Source organism: Oryctolagus cuniculus, chromosome 11 (assembly GCF_051225735.1).
Source record: "Oryctolagus cuniculus isolate XC-2025 breed Fujian yellow rabbit chromosome 11, ASM5122573v1, whole genome shotgun sequence".
Classification (NCBI taxonomy): Eukaryota; Metazoa; Chordata; class Mammalia; order Lagomorpha; family Leporidae; genus Oryctolagus; species Oryctolagus cuniculus.
The window spans coordinates 15,482,716-15,507,990 of NC_142877.1; the positions used below are offsets into that span (position 1 = coordinate 15,482,716).

General features: G+C 49.5%; 1 protein-coding gene and 1 long non-coding RNA gene across 7 annotated transcripts in view; one reads left to right on the top strand and one right to left on the bottom strand.

Annotated features, from left to right (window-relative positions):
• Positions 1-21,034: 21,034 nt before the first annotated feature.
• On the bottom strand, positions 21,035-24,701 carry SRSF6 (serine and arginine rich splicing factor 6). Of its 2 annotated transcripts, none has more exons than XM_051846089.3 (6): positions 24,454-24,701; positions 24,077-24,225; positions 22,723-22,847; positions 22,376-22,584; positions 22,100-22,183; positions 21,035-21,994 (listed from the first exon to the last, which is right to left on the bottom strand). In XM_051846089.3, exons 1-6 carry the CDS (start codon positions 24,558-24,560, stop codon positions 21,634-21,636), a joined length of 1,035 nt encoding a protein of 344 aa, XP_051702049.3. In that variant the 5' UTR covers positions 24,561-24,701; the 3' UTR covers positions 21,035-21,633. The 2 variants fall into 2 exon arrangements, 1 of the variants encoding a protein (XP_051702049.3); XR_016216573.1 differs by having other exon boundaries at positions 21,173-21,994; positions 23,194-24,225.
• A 14-nt stretch (positions 24,702-24,715) lies between these two features.
• The window catches only part of LOC103352311 (uncharacterized), a 46,892-nt gene continuing 46,332 nt past the window's right edge, over positions 24,716-25,275 (top strand). For 3 of the 5 annotated variants that reach the window (XR_016216574.1, XR_519786.5, XR_016216576.1), the window contains exon 1: positions 24,716-24,844. This is a non-coding gene — a long non-coding RNA (uncharacterized LOC103352311). The remainder of the gene's footprint in view (positions 24,845-25,275) is intronic. The other 2 variants (XR_016216577.1, XR_016216575.1) reach the window with 1 other exon arrangement.

The window sequence follows — 25,275 nt, forward strand, 5'->3', positions numbered from 1 at the left end:
TCCTCCTGGTCTCCCGTGTGGGTGCAGGGCCCAAGCACTTGGGCCATCTTCCACTGTACTCCCGGGCCACAGCAGAGAGCTGGACTGGAAGAGGAGCAACCAGGACAGAACCAGCGCCCCCAACTGGAACTGGAACCTAGAGTGCCAGCGCTGCAGGCAGAGGATTAGCCTATTGAGCCATGGCACTGGCCAGATATTGAAATTTAAAAATAACATTTACTATAGCATCACAACGATGAAATACTTAGGGGGAAATGAGACAGGTGATACACACGCTGTGTACACTGAAGACCATTAGACATTGATGAGAGAAGTTAAAGAACACCAAAATAAGTGGCAAGCAACGCTGTGTTCGTGGAGGGCTTGATGTGATGATAAAAGACTAAGAGAGAATCCATCAAAGCACAGAATTTTAAATCTGGGATTCAGAGGGTGCTTGGCTCCCAAGGAGAACAAAATTCTGGGTGTAAATTTCTGAAAATGAATGAGAACTTCAGGGAATCCATGGGCGGCTCTTCCTGCCTGGCTTCCATTCTTGGCTCTGATTCCAGCTTCCTGATGCGGCAGACCCTAGGAGGTGGCGATGACAGCTTAAATACTCAGTTCCTACTACCTCCGTGTGGGAGACCTGGATTAAGTTCCCCAATCCCAACTTGGAGTTCCTGATTTCAACCGGGAGCCGCTGCACGCATCTTGGGAGCGGGCCAGCAGATGGGAGTTGTCTATTTATAGCTCTGTCTCTGTCTTTTATTATGGAGATCTGAAGAATACAGGAAACACAAACTTAAAATACGTTTTCTGGAATAAGCAAAGGGCTTGTGCCAGCACTGGTGAGGTTGGTCTTGTAAATGTTGCCAACCTTATCCTCAGTTTATAGAGGCAATGTGGAGGGTGGAGCCAGGTACAGGCTTCTTTTTTGGAGTGGATATATGGAGTGAGTGGCAAACGCAGGGCACAGGGCTTCCAGGGTGTGCCTGGGAAGCTCTCGACAGCTCTGTCAGCTCAGCTCATACTTGGCCTGTGGGGTGACTGTCCCGGATGTATACTGAATGTATACATGAAATGCATGAAATTTGCATACCTTAAATAAAAGGTTTCTAGGTTAAAAAAAAAGATTTAGAAGCTTAAACACCCTCTTCAGAGGGGAGGATAGGCAGTTTTAGAGGAATAGTAGTGTTTTTTAGGGGAAATGAAGGGACCCAAAAGCCAGGCAAAAGCCCAAGACTGTTTGGATTCTGGGTGTGGCATCCACCATCGTCTTCTTTGAGTTAATCTTGGGTGTTTGATGAGATTATAGGGAGTAGGCTTATGACAACTGCATTCCTTCTGCAAGAACTTCCTTTTGTCACATAAGGGAAAACCTCTCCCTGTGCTTAGGGAGAGACAGAGAGACTCTGATTCTGGGACTGCTTTTAATGCTGAACGTTCTCAGCACGCAACCTGCAGGGCACCATGTTCTGAGCCTCGACAATGGCTTTGCTCTGGATTTGCTGAGGTCCGGAAGCAGGGGTAATTCAATGACTTGGTAAAAATGATGTTTTAAAAATTAATTTTTTACTTTTTAAAGAGCTTTCGGAGAGAGAGAGAGATTGATTCCATTCACTGGTTCATTTCCCAAATGCCTGCAACAGCCAAGACTGGACCAGGCTGACACCAGGGGCCAGGAGTAGCATCCAGGTCTCCCATGTGGGCAACAGAGACTCAAACACTTGAGCCATCCTCAGCTGCTTACCCCGGTCCACTAGCAGGAAGCTAGATCTGAAGCGGTGTAGCTGGGACTTCAACCCACATCCTCTGTGGGCATCCCAAGTGGTGGCTTAACCCGCTGCACCACAATGCTCCCTCCAATAATTTTTTTGAAAGTGGAACTGCAGAGCAGAGATTACCCTATAATTGGTAAAGACAGCTTGTGACTCATGAGACAGCCTCAGGGTATACACAGTCATTTTGAGGTTTAGACAACGTTCTGGGTTTTGTTTGTGCTATGATTATGGAGTAGTTTTATTTCTGTCTCGCTCCCCTGTGGTCTCAGAGTGGCCTTGTCTGAGGCTGGTGTTCTGTGAAAACGTGTGTGTTCGACAGAGCCCCGTCTCCCACAGCAAGTGCCCAGGCAGCTCCCCACTGCCAGCGGTTGCTTTTCCCTTTCTGTTTAGCAACATTAAAAAACAAAATTTCAACACATTTAGCTTAAAGATCGAACTGGTTTCTTCTAGTGATTCATGAATGGGGGAGTGCGTCACCAGCAGATTGAGAAAGGGGCTCGGTTGCTTTTCGTAAAGTGGCTGGAGCAGGCAGAAGGAAGCAGCATCACACAGAGACTGGATAGCAACAAGGAACTGCAGCTCACTTCCCACATAAGGCTTAAAGCAGGGGCGACGTCCTTATCACGCAGCTACCACTGGCTTGTTTGGGAATTTGGCTCTCATCTCTCTCCTGACTTCTCAGAATTCCCATTTAATGACATAGATCTTTGGCATGAGTAACTCCATTTGCTTTGGTCTGATCTGTTGGGGCCTAGTGCAAGAGCTCAGCTCAAAACAAGGGCCTCCCAGGATGGCCCAAGTGTTTGGGCCCTGCACCCGCATGGGAGACCAGGAGGAAGCACCTGGCTCCTGGCTTCGGATCGGCGCAGCTCCAGCCATAGTGGCCATTTGGAGGGGGTGAACCAATGGAAGCAAGACCTTTCTCTGTCTCTCTCTCTCTCACTGTCTACAACTCTACCTGTCAAAAAACAAACAAACAAACAAACAAGGGCCTCCCATAGATGTCATTTAACAGGGAGATTATATCATCACGGGTAGTATAGCCGAACTTTTAGCTCCTCCGTCCACACTCACACTGATGCTGCCACGTTGCCTCGTCTGAATCCTCAGCTGCTGGAGCCTGGACATCTGTGCTCTCTCTTGCCTAATGTGGGGCAGGATACAGGAATTAAAGAGTAGGAGTAAAGGAAACGGACAATACTGTGACAGACATGGACGACATGGACCATGGAACTCGGGTTCTTTAAAAATGCAAGGGGCGGGGCCGGTGCTGTGGCATAGTGAATGAGGCTGCTGCCTATAGTGCCAACCTCCTATATGGGTGCTGGTTCAAGGCCTGGTTGCTCCACTTCCAATCCAGCTTGTTGCTATGGCCTGGGAAAGCAGTGGAAGATGACCCAAGTCCTTGGGCCCCTGCACACGTGTGGGAGACCCAGAAGAAGCTCCTGGTTCCTTGCTTCAGATTGGCCCAACTCCAGCCATTGTGACCATTTGGGGAGCGAATCAGTGAATGGAAGCTCTCTCTCCCTCTGCCTCTGCCTCTCTGTAACTCTGCCTTCCAAATAAATAAATAAATAAATAATCTTAACAAAACAAAACAAAACAATGCAAGGGGCAGCCAGGCTTCTAGCCTACTGGTTCAGATGCCTGAGGCCCACATCCGAGTGTCTGCCCACCCACCTCCAGCTCCTGACTTCAACTTCCTTCTAATGCAGAGCCTGGGAGGCAACCGTGACGGCTCAAGTCATTGTGCTCTTGCCACCCATGTGGGAGAGCTGGACTGAGTTCCTAGCTGGTGGCTTCGGCCAGGCCCACCCCAGCCACTGTGGGCACCTGGGAAATTAACCAGGGGTGACTGCTCTCTATCTCTCTGCCTCTCAAAAAAGTAAACAGATAGTTTTTTAAAAAAGCACCGAGAGAATTCCAGGTATGCAAAAGATGAGCCAGCATTGGGGCTGGCGCTGTGGCACAGCGGGTTAAAGCCCTGGCCTGCAGTGCTGGTACCCCATATGGGCACTGGTTATAGTCCCGGCTGCTCTTCTTCCAATTCAGCTCTGCTGTGGCCTGGGAAAGCAGTAGAAGATGGCCCAAGTCCTTGGGCCCCTGCACCCACGTGGGAGACCCGGAAGAAGCTCCTGGCTCCTGGCTTTAGATCGGTGCAGCTCCAGCCGTTGTGGCCATTTGGGGGGTGAACCAGCAGATGGAAGACCTCTCTCTCTATCTCTATCTCTCTGAAACTCTTTCAAATAAATATTAAAAAAAAAAAAAAAGAAAAAAAAAAAAAAAAAAAAGATGAGCCAGCATAGCAGACTGGATATAAAATAGCAAGGGCAGACTCCAGTGTCGGAAAAGGCCAGCAGGCTGTCAGTGGAGATTTATTACAGCCAGGAGAACTGGGTACAATTAATTACTGGTAGCCTTGTCTGTATGTGGCACGAGGTCACAGTTACTCAGTGCACTGATGTCTGCATTTTCAATAAAAAAGGCAGGTAACTGGATCAAAGAGACAAGTTCACTTCTTCTCTTCTCTGAGAAGGTAATTTTCATCTAACTTTAAAAAAATTTTTAAATTTATTTTTATTGTATTTGAAAGAGAGAGAGGGAGAGCAAGAGAGAGATATCTTCTGGTTCACTCCCCAAATAGCAATGCATCGGATCAGGATCCTGGAATTCCATCCTGGTCTCCCACATGGGTAGCAGAGGCCCAGCTGTTTGGGCCATCTTCCACTGCTCTCAAAGGTGCAGGGCCGGCGCCGTGGCTCACTAGGCTAATCCTCCGCCTTGCGGCGCCGGCACCCCGGATTCTAGTCCCGGTCGGGGCGCCGGATTCTGTCCCGGTTGCCCCTCTTCCAGGCCAGCTCTCTGCTATGGCCCGGGAGTGCAGTGGAGGATGGCCCAAGTGGTTGGGCCCTGCACCCCATGGGAGACCAGGAGAAGCACCTGGCTCCTGCCTTTGGATCAGCGTGGTGCCCCGGCCGCGGCAGCCATTGGAGGGTGAACCAACGGCAAAAGGAAGACCTTTCTCTCTGTCTCTCTCTCTCACTGTCCACTCTGCCTGTCAAAAAAAAAAAAAAAAAAAAAGTGCATTAGCAGAGAGCTGGATTGGAAGTGGAATAACCAGGAGTTGCTCATATGTGATGTTGGCATCACAGGTGGCTATTTTTTTTTTAAAGATTTATTTTATTTATTTGAGAGGTAGAGTTACAATGAGAGAAAGAGAAAGAGAGTTCTTCCATTAGTTGGTTCATTCCCTAAATGGCCACCATGGCTGGGACTGGGCCAGCCCAAAGCCAGGGGCTGGAAACTTCGTCCCAGTTTCCCATTTGGATGCAGGGGCTCAAGCACTTGGGCCATCCTCCACTGCTTTCCCAGGCACATTAGCAGGGAGCTGGATCAGATATGGAACAGATGGGACTCCCATGTGGGATGCTGGCACTGCAGGTGGTGGCTTAACCACTATGCCACAATGCCAGCCTGGCTGGTGGCTACTTGACCCACTGCACCACAATGCTGGCCCAAGAGAAGCATGCATCTTAACTGCTAGGCCAAATACCAAATAGCTATCTTAACACATCATTAGTTAAGTTTATTCCAAGGTATTTTTTCTTTGGCAGCTGCTGTGAACAAGATTACTCCTATAGTTTCTTTCTCAGTGGGTTCTTTATTAAGGTATAAAAAGGCTGATGATTTTTTGCATGTTAATTTTGCATCCTACAACGTTACTGAATCCATTTTTCAAGCAGAGAGTGAGGTGGAAGGCAGAGTGAGCTTCCAAAGCCAAGAGGCAGGAACTCCATTCAGGCTTCCACATAGGTAGCAGAAACCCAAGCACTTGGGCCATTATTCGCTACCTCTCAGGCACATTAGTAAGAAGCTGGATTGGAAGTGTTAAATAGGTCTCACACCAGGCACTCTGAAACGGGATGCTGGCACCCCAAGTGGCAGCTGAACTCACTGTGCCTGCCCCAAATCCAGAGACCCTTACGCTTGATCTGGTTTGTTACCAAGGCCTTCAACTGTATTTTTAAAAATTGATATATTTGAAAGGAGGTGAAGAGAGAGAGAGAGAGAGAGATCTTCCATCTGTCGGTTCACTCCCCAAATGGCCGCAATGGCCAGGGCTGGACCAGACTGAAGCCAGGAACCCGGAACCCCATCTGGGTCTCCCACATGGGTTGCAGGGGCCCAGGCACTTGGGCCATCTTCTACTGCTTTCCCAGGTACAGTAGCAGGGAGCTGATCACAAATAGAATAGCTGGGGCTCAAACCAGCACTCATGTGGGATACCAGCAACGCAGGCAGCAGCATTCTGCCACAACTCTGTTTTTTATTTGAACAATTATTGAGTTCTTTGTTTCCAATATTTCTGTTTGGTTCTTTTTAAAGTTCTTGTTCCTAAATTTCTTATTCATGTTATGCATTGTTTTCCTGATTTTTTTCAACTGTTTGTATTCCCTTGTATCTCTCTCTCTCTCTCTTAAGATTTATTTATTTATTCGAAATTCAGAATTACACAGAGAAGGAGAGGCCAGAGAGAGAGAGAGAGGTCTTCCATCCACTGTTTCACTCCCCAATTGGCCACAACAGCCGGAGCTGTACCAATATGAAGCTAGGGGCCAGGACCTTCTTCCAGGTATCACACACAGGTGCAGGGGCCCAAGGACTTGGGCCATCTTCTACTGCTTTCCCAGGCCATAGCAGAGAGCTGTATCGGAAGCAGAACAGCTAGGACTTGAAACGGTGCCTATATGGGATGCCAGCACTGCAGGTGGTGGCTTTACCCACTATGCCATAGTGCCGGCCCACTTGTATCTCTGAATATCTTTATAATAATTCTTTTGAATTACTTCTCAGGCATTTAATCAATCTACTTTTCTTTGGAGTCCGTTACTACAGCATTACTGGGGGGCTGGGCTGTGGCACAGTAGGTTAAGCTTCTGCCTGTGGCGCTGGCATCAAATATGGGTGCTGGTTCAAGTCCTGGCTGCTCTACTTCTGATCCAGCTCCCTGCTAATGCATCTGGGAAAGCAGTGGAGGATGGCCCAAGTCCTTGGGCTCCTGTACCCATGTGGGAGACCCAGAAGAAGCTCCTGGATCCTGGCTCCAGATCAACCCAGCTCCGGCTGTGGCCGGCCATTAGGAGAATGAACCAATAGATGGAAGACCTCTCTCTCTCTGTCTTTCCCTCTCTGTAACTCTGCCTCTCAAATAAATAAATCATTATAAAGCATTATTGGGCTCCTTTGGGGCATCTTCTTGCCTTGCTTTTTCATACTTCCTGAGTCCCTACATTGATATTTGTGCATCTGGCAGATCTTCCTGTTACTTTTTTTTTTTTTTTAAAGATTTTATTTATTTATTTGAGAGGTAGAATTACAGACAGTGAGAGGGAGAGACAGAGAGAAAGGTCTTCCTTCTGTTGGTCCACTCCCCAAATAGCTGCAACTGCTGGAGCTGCGCTGATCTGAAGCCAGGAGCCAGGTGCTTCCTCTGGATCTCCCACATGGGTGCAGGGGCCCAAGGACTTGGGCCATCCTCCACTGCTTTCCCAGGCCATAGCAGAGAGCTGGATTGGAAGAGGAGCAGCCAGGACTAGAACTGGCGCTCATATGGGATGCAGGCGCCACAGGCGGAAGATTAACCTACTGTGCCATGGTGCCAGCCCCTCCTGTTACTTTTAATGAGCTGCATTTACACTGGCAGAAGGCTTTTTTTTTTTTTTTTTTTTTTAAGATGTGTCTTCAGATCTCGGTTTCGTGGGCTAGTTTGGCTATATTTCCAGCTGGATGCTGTAGTATAGTCTCCCCATATCTTTCTTTTTTTATTTTTTAAAGATTTATTTATTTTACTTGAAAGTCAGAGTTACCCAGAGAGAGAAGGAGAGGCAGAGAGAGAGAGAGAGGTCTTCCAACTGCTGGTTCACTCCCCAATTGGCTTCAACGGCTGGAGCTGCACTGATCTGAAGCCAGGAGCTGGGAGCTTCTTCCAGGTCCCCATGGGGGTGCCGGGGCCCAAGTACTTGGGCCATCTTCCACTGCTTTTTCAGGCCATAGCAGAGAGCTGGATTGGAAGTGGAATAGCCGGGACTCGAGCCGGCGCCCATATGGGTGGGATGCCAGCACTGCAGGCAGCGGCTTTACCCGCTATGCCACAGCGCTGGCCTCCCTGTATTCTTTCTCCACAGCACATGATGGTAGTGGCAGTGGAGGCATGGGGTGCTCTCCGCACACTCAGCAGGGTGCATGGGTCTCAGTAGCAGGATCCAGAATCATGGAACACCAGCCCCAGCCCGCCAGTGGCTGGAACTGTAGAAGCACCAGCCTGGAGTCCTGGAGAGGTTGCTTGGTTACCGGCTTGGTTACCTGGAATTGTGGCAATGTGAAGTCCAGCAGGGGCACCAAGTCCACACAGTGCCAGCCTCAGAATTCCATGCAGTGTATTGGCACCCATAGGCCCTTTCTTGCCTCAAGCAGACAACTGCTTGTGAGTTATGCCTCCTGGTGCTGGGGGAGCAATGGCGGGGGATGGGGGGGGGGAGGAACAGCTGCCAGATCACAGCCAAAACCTGCAGCCCCCAAAGCCCAGCACATCATGGGGTAGGGCCAAGGCCCACTTGTAGCCTGAGGCCACTGCAGTCACCCACTGTTGATGCTGGTTGGGATCTAAGTCCAACTGACCGGGGCCGTGAGGCTCTAGCTGAAACCAGGGCAGTTCCAGGGGCTCCAACCCCAGTGACCATTATTATCTGTGCTGTGATGGTGTTGACAGATCCGAGATGCAGTCTCATTCTCGCTCTGGAGCCCTATTGGCTGGGCTGGATCTTGCTCTTTGCTGTCTGTGTACAGCTGGGAGAGGGTGATGAAGCCAGTTTCCTGGCTGCTCAGGCTGACACTAACCTGGGTTGCACGTGGGTCTTGCAGCCACGGGGCCCTGCACTCATAGTTTTGCGTATGCACAACAAGCATGCACGAGGCTGGGCGGGGGGGTGATGCAGGCTGAAACACTTGTCTGTCTTACCAGGGCACAGGCATCTGCCTGATGCCAGGGCAGGCCTAGAGGCTGAGACTGTGAGTAATGGTCAAGGCATAGTGGACTTTGGGCTTTATCTGGCTGCTGAGTCTCACTGTGGCTGGCTCTGCTCTGAGCTTCAAGGAAAAGCCAAGTTCACTTGCCCATCCTACTCCCCAGAGGCTAGAATTTCGCTCTGCTTCGTGCCAGAGGGCAGAGGAAGTGCAGTTCCTCAGCTGCCCTGGCTGACGCTAAGCTGGGTGGCAGCTGACTCTCGGTCACCAGGTTGCACTGTGCAATCCTGGCGTGGACATCTGGCCTGAGCGATGCTGGCACTGATACGAGTGAAATGAATCCATCCCTACGGGGTGCATGTCTTGGCCTGATGCCAGCTAAGCCAGCTTAGTTTCAAGGCACAGCCCGAGTTCACTTTCCTATCTCTCTCCCCAGTGCTGGAGTCTTGCCCTACTATGTGCCAGAGGGAAGTTGAGAGAGGAATTGTAAAGGTGGACCTTTGGCCACAGGCTCAGTCTGCAGGTACTGGCCTGGAGGCAGAGGCTGTGGGGTCCTGTCCAACTCTGGGTTTCTCTGAGCAGGCCTGGGACTGTTTTAAGTTTAGGCTGGACATCATCTCTCCCACCTCCCCTCTCCTCTCTGCACTGCGCTACCTGGAACTGGTGGAAGGGGACCCAGTAACTCTGTCCTGCCTGCTTCCCCAGGGTGTCCTTTCCTGTTAGACTAAAACCAGGCACTGCCGTCTCTCACTTGACTTCCCTGGCTCTTGTGATGGGGACCTGATGTGTGAACAGCTTTGCAAATTGGAGTCTCCATGGGGAGACGCTGGAGCTTCAGTCAGCTGCCATCTTGCTCTGCTTCCCTCCTCTACTTGCTTTGTCTCTCTTTAAAAAAAATCTGAGAGGCAGAGAGACTTACCGACAGAGTTGCCACCTGCTGGCTCACTTCCCAAACGATGGCCATGACGGTGGCTGGACCAGCCAAAGCCAGAAGTCATGAACTCAATCCTTGTGGTGGCAGAAGCCCAATTATTAGAGCCATCACTGCTGTCTCCCAGTGTCTGCATTAGCAGGAAGATGGAGCCAGCATCAAACCCAAGCACACCGACGTGGGATGTGACATCCTAACCAGAGAGTCAATGGCTAGGCCCAGTGCCCTCTCCCCAGTCTGCCTTCTGCTCCTTTTCTGCCTTGTTCAGCTCATCTCTGCCCATAAAGCCAATTCCGCTGGCTCGGCTCACTGGAACACTCACTCTATTTCATACTAAGAGGTGGCGCCTGACTTCAGAATCTCAAATAAAAGCCAATTAGATCTCTAAACCAAATTTGCCTTTCGATAGTTATAAATTAATTACCAGTTGATGTTTCACTATAATTTCAATTATGCTCAGATTCTGAGTTCTCCTAACAAAAGACCGTTAGCCTAAAAATAAAAATGTAATAAAACACTGCCTCATACTCACACTCCTCATTCCCTGTCTTAGCAAGTCCCATCAGTACTGCCTCCCAGAGCCCAGATCCAACACAGGCTGTCAAGTCCTCTCCCCATCCACCACACCTCTCTGGGACTCCAGGAAGTCTCCACCGCACTGAAGCCAGGGTTTTCAAGGAGTGTCAACTCCGCAGGCTGCCTGTGACCATTCACATAAAACCCGAACTCCTCGTGGAGGCTGGCTACTCCCCTGGTCTTTTGTCCCCTCATCTCCAGGCCTCACGACTTTTCAACTAAGTTTGCTTCTGTCTCTGCCCCTTGCACTTGCTGTTCCCCCTACCCAGAACGACCTCCTTGAATTTTCATGTAACCGCTTCTCAACTTTTCAAAGAAAATTATTTTTATTTGAAAGGCAGAGAGGGGTTGGGAGGGAGGGAGGGAGAGAGAAAAAAAGAGGGAGAGAGAGGTTTTCTATTTATTGGCTCACTCTCCAAATGCCCACGACAGCTAGGACTAGGCCAGGCTGAAGTCAGCAGCCTGGAGCTCAATCCAGGTCTCTCATGTGTGTGACAAGGACTCCAGAAGTTGAGTCATTACTTGCTGCCTCCCAGGGTGTGCACTGGCAGGAAGACAGAATCAGTAGGGACTCGAACTCAGGCGCTCCGATATGCGATGCAGACATTTCAAGTAGCATATTTATTTTTTAAAGATTTATTTATTTATTTGAAAGTCAGAGTAACAGAATGGGAGAGGCAGAGGCAGAGAGAGGGGGAGAGAGATCTTCCATCCATTGGTTCACCCCTGAAATAGCCAGAACGGCCGGAGCTGGGCCGATCCAAAGCCGGGAGCTTCTTCCTGGTCTCCCATGCGGGTGCAGAGGCCCAAGGTCTTGGGCCATCTTCCACTGCTTTCTTAGGCCTTAGCAGAGAGCTGGATCGGAAGTGGAGCAGCCGGGTCTTGAACCGGTGCCCATATGGGATGCCGGTGCTTCAGGCCAGGATGTTAACCCGCTGCGCCACAGCTCCGGCCCCCGGACTGTATTATACGATGGATGAATCCTGTCCCTGAAGTAGGATGAAATGCTTTATTTTCCTGTACCACAGACTTCCTCCCCAAGGAATTTCCTGGCACATGGAGACAGGTATCACTTAGGAGAGATGACCCGAGAACCTGGGAGTCTCTGAAGCCGCCACTGCCTCGCTTTGCTCTGGCTCTGTCTGCCCCAGGCAGCCTTCTGTTCCATTTGTCAGGTAGCTTCACATTCCACACTCAGCTGTTACGATGGGGCTGCCAGGAAGTGACTGGCTAATCTCCTGCTTTCCTCCACTCAAATTAAGGAGCAAACACATCAGCTTTCTGGAACAAGCCAGGCACTGACACAGTGGGACTGATGCGTCAGTCAGGTACTTGGGAGGGGCAGTGGGTGGCTTCCCCCCCGGAAAGCTAAAGGTCAAGGATAAGATCCCTTGGCACAACGGTCAATTCAGGGAACTCTCCCTGGCTTTTGATAGCAAACTTGATAAATTTGCTTAATCTACATCAAACAAGTATAATAGCTTACAGTGCACTGAAACACACAGTATATTGCTTAATTGACTTGCTATCATTTGTTATGATCATGAGAAAAACCAGGGGCGCACTAGAAGGGCAGGTGTTTGGTACAGCGGTTAGGCTGCTGCTTGGGACTTCCCCGTCTCCTATCAGTGTCTAGGTTTGAGTCCCGGCTCTGCTTCCAATTCTAGCTTCTTGCTAATGTGCATCCTGGAAGGGAGCAGATGATGGCTCAAGTACCTGAGTCTGTGCCACCCACACGGAGACCTGGATTCAATTCCAGGCTTCTGGCTTCAGTTTGGCTTAGTTCTGCCTATTGCCGCAGGCATCTGGGGTAGTGAACCAACAGACAGAAGATCTGAAAGATCTGGCTGTCTCTGCCTCCCTTTCCCTAATAAAATGCAAGCGTGCACACACACACTGCAACTAATTTGAAGAGGATACAACAAAGAGGTCATTGACAACCCCTCACCTTTTTTTTTTTTTTTTAACACGGAGTAGGAGCTCCGAGAGGACAGATGCGTTGCTGGTTCTCTTCACCACTGAGTCTCTAGTTAGTCTTAGAACAGTGCCTGGCACGGATTCAAAAGTGCGGGCACAATGTGAGGAAGTCACACTTACTAGCATAAGAACCAGGGGCTAGGCAAGGAGGTACTGGGTAGCGGAAATTGGGCCAAGTGGTCTCAATTACCCCGCAGGGAGGGAGTGGGGGAAAACACACCCACCTCAATCTCCTTCCTCCTGCCGGTACTGCGGATGGCTGAACCCCCGGCAGAAACCAGAGGGCAAGGGCTGAAGCTCAGAAGTGAGAATGGGGATGAGAGGGGCAGTGAAAGACAGTCTGTTTAGGCAAAATGAAAGACACGTCTTCAGAGTACCCGTGTATGACAGATTCAATCATCTGAAACACTGACTAGCGTTTCCTGCCCCACGTGGTTCACTAGCAGCGCTCTGGCTCAGTTAGCTGTTGTCGCTAACACCCAGACTGAGTGGCACACAACCACGCTTCACTTTTTCACATTTCTGCATGTTGGCAGATCAGGGCTGGGATGTTTCAAGCTGTGGGTGACTGGCACTAACAGGGTAGCTCCGGCCCCTGCGTCTCTCCTCCTTGGACCAACTGGCTGGCTTCAGTGACCACAGAGATGCAAGACCTTAAGTTTAGCCGTGAAATGTTTAAAATTTCTGTCATGTTCGTGTTCTGTAGCTGTGGTAATAAAGTACCACAAACTCAGTGGCTTAAAACAGCACAATTCTATTCTCATGCTTCCTGGAGCTTCGCGGGGCCACACCCCTGCCAGGGGCTCCCGGGCACAAGCGTGTTTCCTTGCATCTCCTGCGCCAGCCGCGTGGCGTCTCCGAAGTGTGACTGCAGAGTGGACAGTGAGAGTGAGAGAGAGAGAGAGAGAAAGGTCTTCCTTTGCCGTTGGTTCACCCCCAACAGCTGCTGCAGCTGGCGCACCGCGCTGATCCGAAGCCAGGAGCCTCCCCTGGTCTCCCATGCGGGTGCAGGGCCCAAGCACTTGGGCCATCCTCCACTGCACTCCCGGGCCACAACAGAGAGCTGGCCTGGAAGAGGGGCACCCGGGACAGAATCCGGCGCCCCGACCGGGACTAGAACCTGGGGTGCCAGTGCCGCAAGGCGGAGGATTAGCCTATTGAGCCGTGGTGCCGGCCGACTGCTGCTATTTCATGGCAAATATTTCTGACTTGCGACCTCCTCCCCTGCCCCTCACCCCAGCCCCTGCGTCTGCACACCCTTCCTCACATCAGCAAGGCTCCTTCCCTCAGGTGAGTTTTGGGAACTAGAACATTTTTTTTTAAACCTTTTATTGCATTTATTAGAAGGGCAGTGTTGCAGAAAGGGAAAGGGACAGGGAGAAAGTGTCTTCCATCCATTGGTTCTCTCTCCAAATGACGGCGACAGGCAGGGCTGGACCAGATTGGAGACAGGAGCTTCTTCTGGGTCTCCCATGTGGGTGTAGGAGCCCAAGCACTCGGGCCTTTCTCCACTGCTTTCCCAGGCCATTAGCAGGGAGCTGGATGGGAGGTGGAGCAGCCAGGACTTGGACTGGAGCCCACATGGGACGCTGGCGCTGCAGGAGGTGGCTGAACCTGCTAGGCCAGAATGCTGGCCCCAAACGTCAATACTCTTGGGCAGGGAGGACTTAATTCAGCTACCAAATATGTAACACCTGCTAACACTTCTATGGCCAAAGTCAGGCGGTGGGAAGTACTTTGCTTATGGGGGTTGAATGGGGAAGACAGTGAATTATTCCTGACAGTGCTCTAACCACCCATACACCTGTCAGGCCTTTCATGTTTATTGAAGCTGAGTTTGGAGCATAGTGACTCAGGGAGCTAACAATCTACGATTCCTTAAAACACCCCTGAGTTTGGATCGACTCACAGCTGTTGTCTCTGCGAGTTCCTGCTGGCCCTGCAAGTAGCCCTGCCTGTGCCAAAGGCAGATGGGACCATAGGCATTGATCCACGTATTTACAGTGCTATGGTGCACTCCAGTCACACCAAAACCGAGGTTTGGCGAGATGACGTGTATCTTTGCTGAACCTCCCAAAAGTGCAGAAAGGACTCTGCAGGGTTCAGAAGGTTTCCTTTAAACTCCTCCTGTTTGCCAGCCATGGCCCAGAAGTCAGCTGCGGAAGCCTCTCCTGGGGCAGTGAGGTCCTCACTGTGCTGTGCTGTTGAGTGGGTACAGCACACAGGGCTGTTTACTAGTGGGTTCCACTTGGAGGGACACAGACACGAGAACACAGGAAGTCAACCGGGACGATCACAGGATTCAAAGCTGTGGCACTGAGACAGGGCTGAGGGAGTGGCTGCCTGGAGAACGGGGGACTTTCAGGTGACATGTTTTGGTGTGGCTGGAGCCGAGCAATGACTTCCCAGCCTGCACATAGTGAGAAGGCCCACAGCCAAGCCAGCAGCAACAAGCACCCAAGGCCCAGACAGTGGTGACAGTGGTACCTGAAGTCTCATTCCCAAGTAAAAACAATCAGGGCCCCTTGGAGAGACGGCTGCTAGTTCTGGGACCGGAGATACACAAGACGAGCCTGGAAACCTTACTGTCCAGAAGCAAGCAAGCTCACAAGTTCAGGACTATTTCAAGAACTCAGCGGACAATGAGTTGGGTCTTGTTGACAAAAGGCAGAGTAAGAACTGCAGGCAAAGATCATCAACGGGTGCCACTGTTTTAAGAGATACCCAGTCTTGGGAAGAAAAGCACTGGGATTTGAAGGGCACAGCAGGTCTTACAGTGTAGCGTGCAGAACCCCGGGCCGGCCTGTATAGTGCACGACTCCGTCTGGGATGCAGCCCGAGAAGCTGCATTTCTTTTTTTTTTTTTTTTTATTTTTTTAAATTAATTTATTTATTTTTTATTTTTTTTTTGACAGGCAGAGTGGACAGTGAGAGAGAGAGACACAGAGAGAAAGGTCTTCCTTTGCCATTGGTTCACCCTCCAATGGCCGCCGCTGCAGCCGGCGCACCGCGCTGATCCGATGGCAGGAGCCAGGAGCCAGGTGCTTTTCCTGGTCTCCCATGGGGTGCAGGGCCCAAGCACCTGGGCCATCCTCCACTGCACTCCCTGGCCATAGCAGAGAGCTGGCCTGGAAGAGGGGCAACCGGGACAGAATCCGGCGCCCCGACCGGGACTAGAACCCGGGGTGCCAGTGCCGCAAGGTGGAGGATTAGCCTAGTGAGCCACGGCGCCGGCCGAGAAGCTGCATTTCTAACAATCCCCAGATGCTGTCACTGGCCCAGGGACCACACTTTGAAAACCACTGGCTCAGGTGTTATCAGTTCACAGGAAACCCAATTGAGAGGTGACACAAGACTGCATCCAGCAAAGAATGGGAAACTATAGGACACTGACCTGCTTCTTTCACTGTGACTGCAAAGGGAAAAAGGAGGGACTCTAGGGCTAAGCTGTTCCATTCGTATGTTTTCCCAGACACCAAGCACTGACAGCCTGCTTTTCCCAGTATTGTCTTGAAGCAATCTGAACCCCCAAGCCCCTGCTTTACAGAATGCCCACAAATACAGCTTCTAACATCACCAGTACTGTGGCACATCCCAAGAGTGAGTTTGAAGCAGGCTTTTTATAGGCCCACTGCCTTCCCACAAAATGTTAGAGAAACTGGGACTTTAAGGGAAGCCAGCTTATCACCATGGGTCCCTAGTGAGGAAGCACTGAGCAGTCTCATTCTTGGGATACCCCTGCCAAAAAGTAGTCAACGTAGATGCAGGAGAACCCAAACTGAGGGAAATTCTGTTCAAGACTACTGTCCTTTCCACATCGACAGGGTTGAGAGGATCCGTGCAACAAAATGTGACAAATGACATAAAGGACCATCATGGGAATGATGGAACCTTCTATTTATTCACAATTAAAGAGGGAGTGAATCTACTTCCATCTACTAGTTCACTCCCCAGATGGTTCCAATGGCCAGTGCCAGGCCAGGCCAAAACCAGATGCTTGATTCACGTCTCCCGAGTGAGTGGCAGGGGCCCAAACACTTGGGCCAGCTTCCAATGCTTTTCCCAGGGATCCATTAGCAGGGTGCTGGATTGGAAGTGGAACAGCTGAGACACAGACCAGAGCCCATATGGATGCTGGATACAGGCAGCAGCTTTATAGGCCATGCCATAACACAGGCCTCCTGGGAATGATAGAATTTAAATGAGTCACGAACCCAACAGGATCGTGGTAACGTTAACTGCTTTGAAAGCTCTTTGCTCCTCAAACAGTCCTCCACATCTGTGGATTCTGCACTCACAGATCAACTATGGACTGAAAATACTTAAGGGAAAAAATTACACTGGGGTGAGTGCTGTGGCACAGAAGGCTAAGCCTGCAGTGCCAGTGTCCCATATGGGTGCCAGTTCAAGTCCGATTCAGCTCCCTAATGCACCTGGGAAACGAGAAGATGGTCCAGGTCCTTGGGCTGTTGCACTCACACGGGAGACCCAGAAGCCCCTAGCTCAGCCCTGGCTGATGTGGCCATTTGGGGAGTGAAACAGCAGATGGAAGCTCTGCCTTTCAAATAAATCAATCTTTTAAAAAACTATGCCAAGCATGTACTTTGTCACTATGCACTAAACAATAGCGTGACCAGTCACGTGTTAATGACAGGGGTTGTGCAGAAAAGGGGATGACGACCAGCAGACGTGACAGTCGAACACAATGTGCCTTGAGGCTGTTCTGTGCTAACATCAGTGATTTATATAGACAACTGCATCGTAACTGGTGATAGAACCAAGTCATGTGGGTCCTGAACCAAACCTCCGTGGATACTGAGCTGACTCCACAACAGTCACTACCATCACCCACAGTCCCACCCACACCTCCTACACAGGTTACCACACTGAGCCAGCTGTTGCTTCACTCCCCTGGGGTGCTAGAGCGGGGTCACGGCTGGGCCCTGTTAAGTGGCTAGCAGATCCAACCCCAGCTTCTTATCTTCAAGGATTACCGTCATGCAGCTTTCAATTCTGGTACCTTCCAGGCCCTCTGGCCACATGGTGCTCTGCCTCAGATGGGTAAAACCAGTTCATGAAGTCCACACACTCCAGCCCAAGAACCTGGGGCAGAGCTATGATGTAGCAGGTAAAGCAGCTGCCTGTGAGGCCAGCATCTGTGGGCATTGGCTCGTGCGTGTCCTGGTTGCTCTACTTCTGATCCAGCTCCTTGCTAATGGCCTGGGAAAGGCAGAATGGGATGGCCCTAGTTTGTGCACCTACCACCCATCTGGGAGACCCCTATCAAGCTCCTGGTTTCCACCCTGCCCAGTCCTGGCCATTGCGGCCATTTGGCGAGTGAACCTGCAGATGGAAGACATGTCTCTCCCCTCCTGCGGAACTTTTCAAAAGCTTTAAGACCCAATGCACTGCAGGTGCAGAGGGACGATCGTATACACATTAGGGAGAATAGAGATGTCTCCAATTTACCTTTAATGGCTCAGAAATACTGGAGAACAATATTAACCGTGAACACAATGCCAAACAGATCTAAGTATTATTATCACTTTGCCTTTGTACAAATGAGATGAGCCACCTTTGCAATGTGAATTTCTCTAGATTTTCATAAAGCATCTCCAAAAAGGTGCCTAAGAAACTCAAGACCCGGGTTTCCAGAGGCCACAGGTTAATTTCTCCTTTCTACCCATGATTCCTTTCCATTCAATGAAAATGTTGGGGCCAGGATTGTGACCTAAGGGTAAAGCCACCTGTGATGCTGGCTGTGTCCAGCTGCTCCACTTCTGATCCAGCTCCCTACTAATGGCCTGGGAAAGGCAGCAGATGCTGTCCCATGTGTTTATGCCCCCACCCACATGGAAGACCAGGATGAAGCTCCTTGCTTCAGATTGGCCCAGCCCTGGCCATTGTGGCCATCTGCGGTATGAACCAGCAGATGGAATATCCCTCTGCTTCTCTTTCAAAATAAATCTTATTCAAGATGTGGCCACTGGCTAAGAAAACTCCAAGATGGGCATCTGAACAGTTAATTAGTGTACCAGGTGGAAAAACTTAAGAACTCTCAAATAGTATCTTATATATTAAAAGTCCCAAGTACTTAAGATCCATAACATATGCCAAGGAAGTACTATTCATATTAACAAATTGTCAAAAACAAAGGACATATACGAGGGTACTGAAAATAAATTGAGCTCCTGGCACAGCTTTTTCATAGTGGCTCACCTCCCATGAACTCTGGACACCCTTCGCAACATCACAGCCATCTGAGCAGATGCAGATACTAACACTGGCTACCTTAATGAGTGGATTCAGACCATCTGCTAAGAAAATCCAACCAGAACGTATGACAATGAAACCCTTTCCTCTAGGTTCTGCATTCAACAGGAATTGGAAGTTGGAAAACACTGCTGTCTGAAAGCAAGGATAAGGAAGAAACACGTGATGGTGTCTCCATGTAAACAGCCAGTCTCCACTGAGGCTTCCTAGTGGGAGGCGCTACAGTGTTGGAAAATTCTCAAACCACTGTAAGACATTAGCAGGTCTATCTCATCCATCCTAGCAGCTGACAACCCCTGTAGCACCCATCTATGCAATTCTCAGGCATTAACCTTTAATTTTCACAAACCTGGTTCCATATTTGACAGTGATGCACAGGGGTTAATGACTTGCCCAAGACAAGCCATTGTACTATATGTTGGTCACAAACTCCTAAAGAACTGAGAACCAGACTCTTTGTGCACTCAAGAAAGAAATGGCTTTGCAAATGGCAACTCCGACTCAGGAAACCTTTGCCAAGAATCTGGTGCTGAGGGGGAGCAAAAAATAAAAAAAAATTGAAAACCAGTCTTTCCCTCAGTAAGCATTTTATTGATGAAGCATAAAATAGATGAACAAAGTGGGAGAGAGAAGATACCAAGATGAAGGTAGCAACACAGAGTGGGAACGTAAAAACTGAAGGAGTAGGTAGGACTAACACTGGCCATAAAGGCACTACGGCATATCATTAAACATTATCAAGTAAACAAAAGGGTAGTCAAGATGTTCCTCATTTCTCCTTGTTCTAGATCAGCTCAAGACTGCATCCAGCCTCTGATGAGCACACGGCATGCACTGTTGACTCAGATTCTACTCACAAATTAGCAAGGACCTAAACATATCTGTCAACTACGTTTTCAAATGGGCCAAAGTTGTACACAGCGGTTGGCTGCATCCAATCATTTAAAAAGTCTATAGGTACGGACTAAGAATTTTAAATAAACTGGTCTTTGCTGTATTACCAAAAATGTGATTGGGTACAGGGTTTTACCAATACAATTACCCGCTTTTTAGGGCAGCTAACAAAGGAGTCAAATGCCCATTACCATGGATGTCGTAAGAGCCCAGCTGAAGATGCTGTGAACTTATGGCCAACGCTCATCATAATACCACCCCTCCCTTCTTTTAAAAGGCTGTGGTTCAAAAGCTTTTAGGTTCTTTCCCTGAAAACAAGAGAACTTTGGTTAAAGCCAATTCTTAAGAATCATTACTTCTATTCTTTGAACAGGCAAAATAATGAACTACAAATACAGACACAATTTTCTTATGATGGAAAAATAAACCTATTTCTTATAAACATCTAGATAAACAAAAAAAGTACTGAAGAAAATAATAGAAGTGGCAACCTTTTGGGGCACTGTTGATATTCCTAAGATTAGGCTTTAAGGTTTTAACAGGAAGCTTGGGAATTTCCTTAAAAACAAGTTTTCTCCACTGAGTACTCCTAGCTACTATGACTGACATCTGGATTCTTGAATCTATTCTTTTCACTCAGCCTCATTTTGTTAGGGACATCTTCTGGATTATCTGAACCTACAAACCAACTCCAGAACACAGACCACCACCATGCCTTCTAGCCACACCCAAGCACAGCGCATGCTGCATCATCACGCCTCATCATAACCCAGCTCTTGGGGCCTTGCATAGTGGCAGTGACCAGGAAAGTTGTTAAAACCGTGCCCATTCTTCTACATCTTGACCTCAGACTATAGTTAGTAGGTTTTTAAAAACGAAATTGAAAAGTATTTAACAAAGGGAAATAAGGTAATTAATTTTTCAAACTGCAGTTTCAACTAATTATGCTTATAGATGTAGGGACTAATTGCTAACCCAGTAATTCCCACAAATTTGTAATATTGGATATGGTTTCCACAGTATGCATTCATTCATAGTAAAGTACAAAGAGTTGAGTTTACCCATATAATTGCTTTCCAAATCAACAACACGAAGTATAAACTTTACAAAGATGACCTAACCGATTATCATATAACCCCACTAACTACCAAGGAGACTGTTGGGAGGAATCTTCCTTTAATCAGTGACTCATCTTACCAAGTGATCTGTTAAGTGCCTGTGAAATATAATGAACTTTCAGCAGAAAATGCAGTACATGCTTTTCTACTTCAACTACACCAAGTTTCTCAAAGAAAGGCTACTTTCCTTTTTATGTGACAAACATTAAAGACCAATGAACCATACTCCAACAACATTAATTACACTGACTACTTCCAGAAAGTGGGATTGTTAGTTGAGTAAGACCCAAAGGATTAGGAGCTATTTCTTGAGGCATTCAATCAAATTTAAGTTTGGAAAAAGTCTCATTATTTAAAACCCATTAATTTAGACAAAATTGTGTGTAACAGACCGACTACCAACTACTACTTATTTTCACCCTTCTTGTTAAAGGGGGCAGATGAAAACTTTGGCAAATTTGATTAACAGCACAAAATAGTGTTATTCAAACTGAATAATTTATTGCTGGTCTGAGGCTTGCCTTGTTTTACACTTCCGCAAAATTTACATTTTTTCCACGAATAGCAGATAAACATTGAAAGAATTTAATAGTGACCTATTCAATAAGGCAATCATCTTGGTAGCAAACTTTTATTTAAATCTTACATAACTCAAGCTTTATAAAAAGCCAACATAATTGAAAATTGGGTTCTCCCTCTAAAGCCTTAAGTATCCAAAGCTTGAAACTGTTAATTTAAAAATAAGCAACAAATAAAACAACAAAAACCCCTGCAGCAGATCCTGCTGAAATACTTAAAAAAAATCTAATTGAGCTTAATCTTTACAAAAGTTATTTTAGCTCAAAAGCTATAAAATCAAAGTTATCTTAATTCTACAAAGAAGGGAGAGGGTCTTTCATGCCACCATTTTAGAACCTCATCTTTTTCATCAAATTTGGCCACAAATCAAATTTCTGTGTGCCCCTGTTTTCAGGAGATTCCTCTTGTTGCAGAGGACAAGTACAAACATGGAAGAGTAACTGCCTAAGCAAGTAGGAAAGAGTTCTGTACTAGTGTGCAAAGAATGGAGAGTTCTGAGTTAATCTCTGGAACTCGACCTGGACCTTGACCTCGAACGAGATCTAGAACGGGACCTTGAAGTTGCTCTTTTTGGTGGAGGGGACACAGAACGAGCCTTTGAGGGCGGAACAGGTAGGGGTGAATTGGAACGAGATTGGCTCCTTGATCTGGATTTTGACTTTATGTCACCTTTTCCATTTTCTTTGGGGGACCGAGAGCGAGACCGAGACCTGCTTCGGGATTTCTCATACTCATCCTTAGATCTGCTTCGAGAACGTGACCGAGAGCCCCGATCAGACTTGGGTTTGGATTTGCTCTTCGATCTAGATTTCCTGCCTTTTGATCGAGAACGTGATCGACCTTTGCTCCGCGACCTGGATCTGGACACAGAAAAGCCCAATTTCTTTTAATGCCTTGCAGCACACACACGCACCCCACGAACAAGCACAGCAGCAGCCAGAAAAAAAGGACAACACAATATTTACCGGGAGCGACTTTTAGAAATACTTCGAGATCTACTGCGGCTGCTCCTGCGACTCCTACTTCGTGACCTTCTTCTAGAACGTGACCTGTAACAGAACCCACAAGGAGCCCTTAACCTCAACAATGTTTGTGCCTTATCAACAGATCAGCCACACACACACACAGAACGCATTTGCTTACCACAAAATTAAATGCACTAACAAAGCATGTGGCAAAGAACCCAAGATGCATAACCAGAAGTACCAGTTACTGCTCTCCATGTTCTTCAAACAAGTTACCTAGATCTGCTTCCAGAGTAAGATCGCCTATGGCTTGTTCGTGGCTTATCTTCAATAAGCCTAATATTTCTGCCATTTATTTCTGTACCATCCAGTTTATCCAAAGCACGCTTCATGTCCGAGTAGGAGCGAAATTCAATTACACCTTCATTTGTGCGTTCTTTGTGAGCATCCGCATAGGTTACTTCACCTGCTTGGCGCATGAAATCCTAAAACAGCAACAAGACTGCTCAGGTGCAGAAATCTGAGGGAAAGTATCTATACCATACTGAGTTCTTAAAAAAATAAAGATTGCAAAAGAGTTTACTTTCAGCATGAATCTTAACCCCTTTCATTGTAGCACTTACCTTTAAATCTTGCCAACTGCACCGACTAGAAAGATTTTCTACAATTAGCCTGTACTCTGTACGAACAGGTGGTCCATATTTGTCTCTGCCAGAGGTTCTCCGACTGCTGTATCCACCACCACCACCTTTATCACACGAAGGGAACAATCAGGTGCTTGCAATGGTAAGGATGGATAACGTTTTTGAAAGTTAGTACAAACATATCAACTTTCATATACTGGAGTAGGACTTTGCTATTACACTGCTAAACCTTTGATACATTTGTGATTTGCCATAAATTAAATTAAGGGCAAGTCAAATAGACTAAATCCGACTAAACCTCTCCTACAATCTGTTAGAGAGTGACTGCTCCTTTATTCAATTTACCTCGCTAAGTTTTATTTTACAGAACATTGTAAAATATAAAACTTAACTGATTACATGCATTTCTACATTTTACAAAAATGTTTACTAGTTACACTAAGTACTTACATCACAGTGTGAGGTTTTTGGTGGTGGTTTGGCCACAAAACACGCAAGGTAACAGTCACCTAGTTCAGATTAACCAGTTTTGTCTAACCCTTGGAATCCTCACCATCACCCTGCGTCTAATGGCAAAAGGCTGCTGTCGTCATGGCTTCCGGTAAGGTCAGCCAAAGGGTCATAGGGCAAGGGTCACACAATGTATGGAAAAGCCAAGGCCAATCAGGAAAGGCAGTCATCTTAGCCTCAGTGGACACAGCCTCAGCCCCATTGGTCACTTTCAAATTGAAACATCAAGGACTTGTTAAAAAGTTTGAATTCAACATGCAACAATTTCAACATCAAACATTTAAAATAACCACCCCCACCCGTCCTCCCAATAACATGCCCCGGCAGTTCAAATGCAGCATAAAGCTTCTTTAGATTTAGTTTGTGGTAAAGTACCACGTTAGAATCGCATTTTCTTTGCCCCCACCAATTTTCCTAACTCCTAACTACAGGCTCCGCCCCTTTCCCCGCCCCCGCCCCCACCAACTCCCCCACTTCTAGCTAAGGCACTGACAGGTGAGCCGGGGGATTCGGTCAGTACGGCCGCCCCTCGCTCCCTCCGTGGGCAGCACCCACGTCAGTGCCAACGGGGCTCCGCACACGCCACCCCCTCCCACCGCGGCCCGCACCAAGCCCCAAGGCAAACACCCGGACCCAATCCCCGCGCTCCGGTGTCCCCCGGCTTCCCCGGGCAGGCGGGGCAGCGGCGGGGCCCGGACGCGCCGGGACCAAACGACCCCCGGCCCCCGCGCCTGCCCGGGCTGGGAAGCCCCGCCCTCCACCCCGGTGCCCGCGTCCGCCCCCGGGGTCCCAAGGACGCGGAGCGCGCGGGGATGCGACTCACTGCGGCTTCCGTAGCTGTAGCCGTCGCGATCGCGGCGCGGGCCCCGGGCGTGCTCCACGATCACGCGCTCGCCGCAGAGCTCCTTGCCGTTCAGCTCGTAAACGGCGTCGTCGGCGTCGCGGGAGTCCTCGAACTCCACGAAGCCGTACCTGGGGGCGGCCGAGGGCCGGGCCGGCGGGGGCGTCGTTAGCCGGGGGCGCGCACGTACGCGCCCCCGCGGCCGCCCGCGCGCGCCCGCGGCGCCGCGCCGCCGCCATCTTGGGAGGCCCTGCCACGCGGCGCCGCGGCCTCAGCGGCCTGCGTTGCCGGACGGCCCCCGCCGCCGCCGCCAGGCCCGGGGCGCTGGGCGCGGACGCGGGCGCCCAGACCCGACTCACCCGTTTTTTAGGTCTACTTCGAGGAGTCGGCCATAGCCACTGAAAAAGCGCTGTATGTCCTTCTCCCGGACGTTGTAGCTCAGGCGTCCTATGTAGACGCGCGGCATGTCCGTGGCGGGCGTGGTCCCGGAGGCTGGCTGTCGAACGGCTGGCCGCAAGGCGGTAGCCGCGGTGCGGGTGCGGGGACGGCGAAAGCCCGAACACGCGCCTCACACCGCAGCGGCGGCCGAGTCCAGCCACACAATGGTGCGCGCGCGCGCCAGGGCTACGCTATATGGGCGGCCGGAGGGGGCGTGGCCCGGCGCGTGACGTCAGCGCGCAACACGCTGCCTTCCCGCTGCGAGCGCGGGGCTGGAGGGTGCCGGTGGACTCCGCAGCCCGTGAGATTGCGGTAAAAAGTGTTAGCTTGTTCGCGACCTTGATTTTCTCAAGTCTCCCTACAAAGTTTTGTGAATACAGTGTCCCGTGGTTCAGCCGCGGACTTGTCTTCGGACTTACACCTTTAAAAAACTTCCATAGGGCGATCGCCTGGGGGCTGGTGCTTGGGCGGGACGCTAAAAAAAAATTCCCCGGTTTTCATTGGTTCTCAAGGTTGTCATAATAAGACCCTTGGTTTTTGATTGGGTCCTCCAAACGAGGCTGCGGGTTCCCGCCGCCTATTGGTTCGCGCTCACTTTGGTGGGGAACGCGGTTGAGCAGCCTGTGTAGCAGAACCCGCGGGGCGCGCGAGGGGGTCGCGGTGACTCTGCCAAGGTCGCGCTGTGGGCGCCCAGCCGTGGGGGCCGCTGCCCCTCGGGGGCTCCTCCGCCCCCTTCAGCCGTT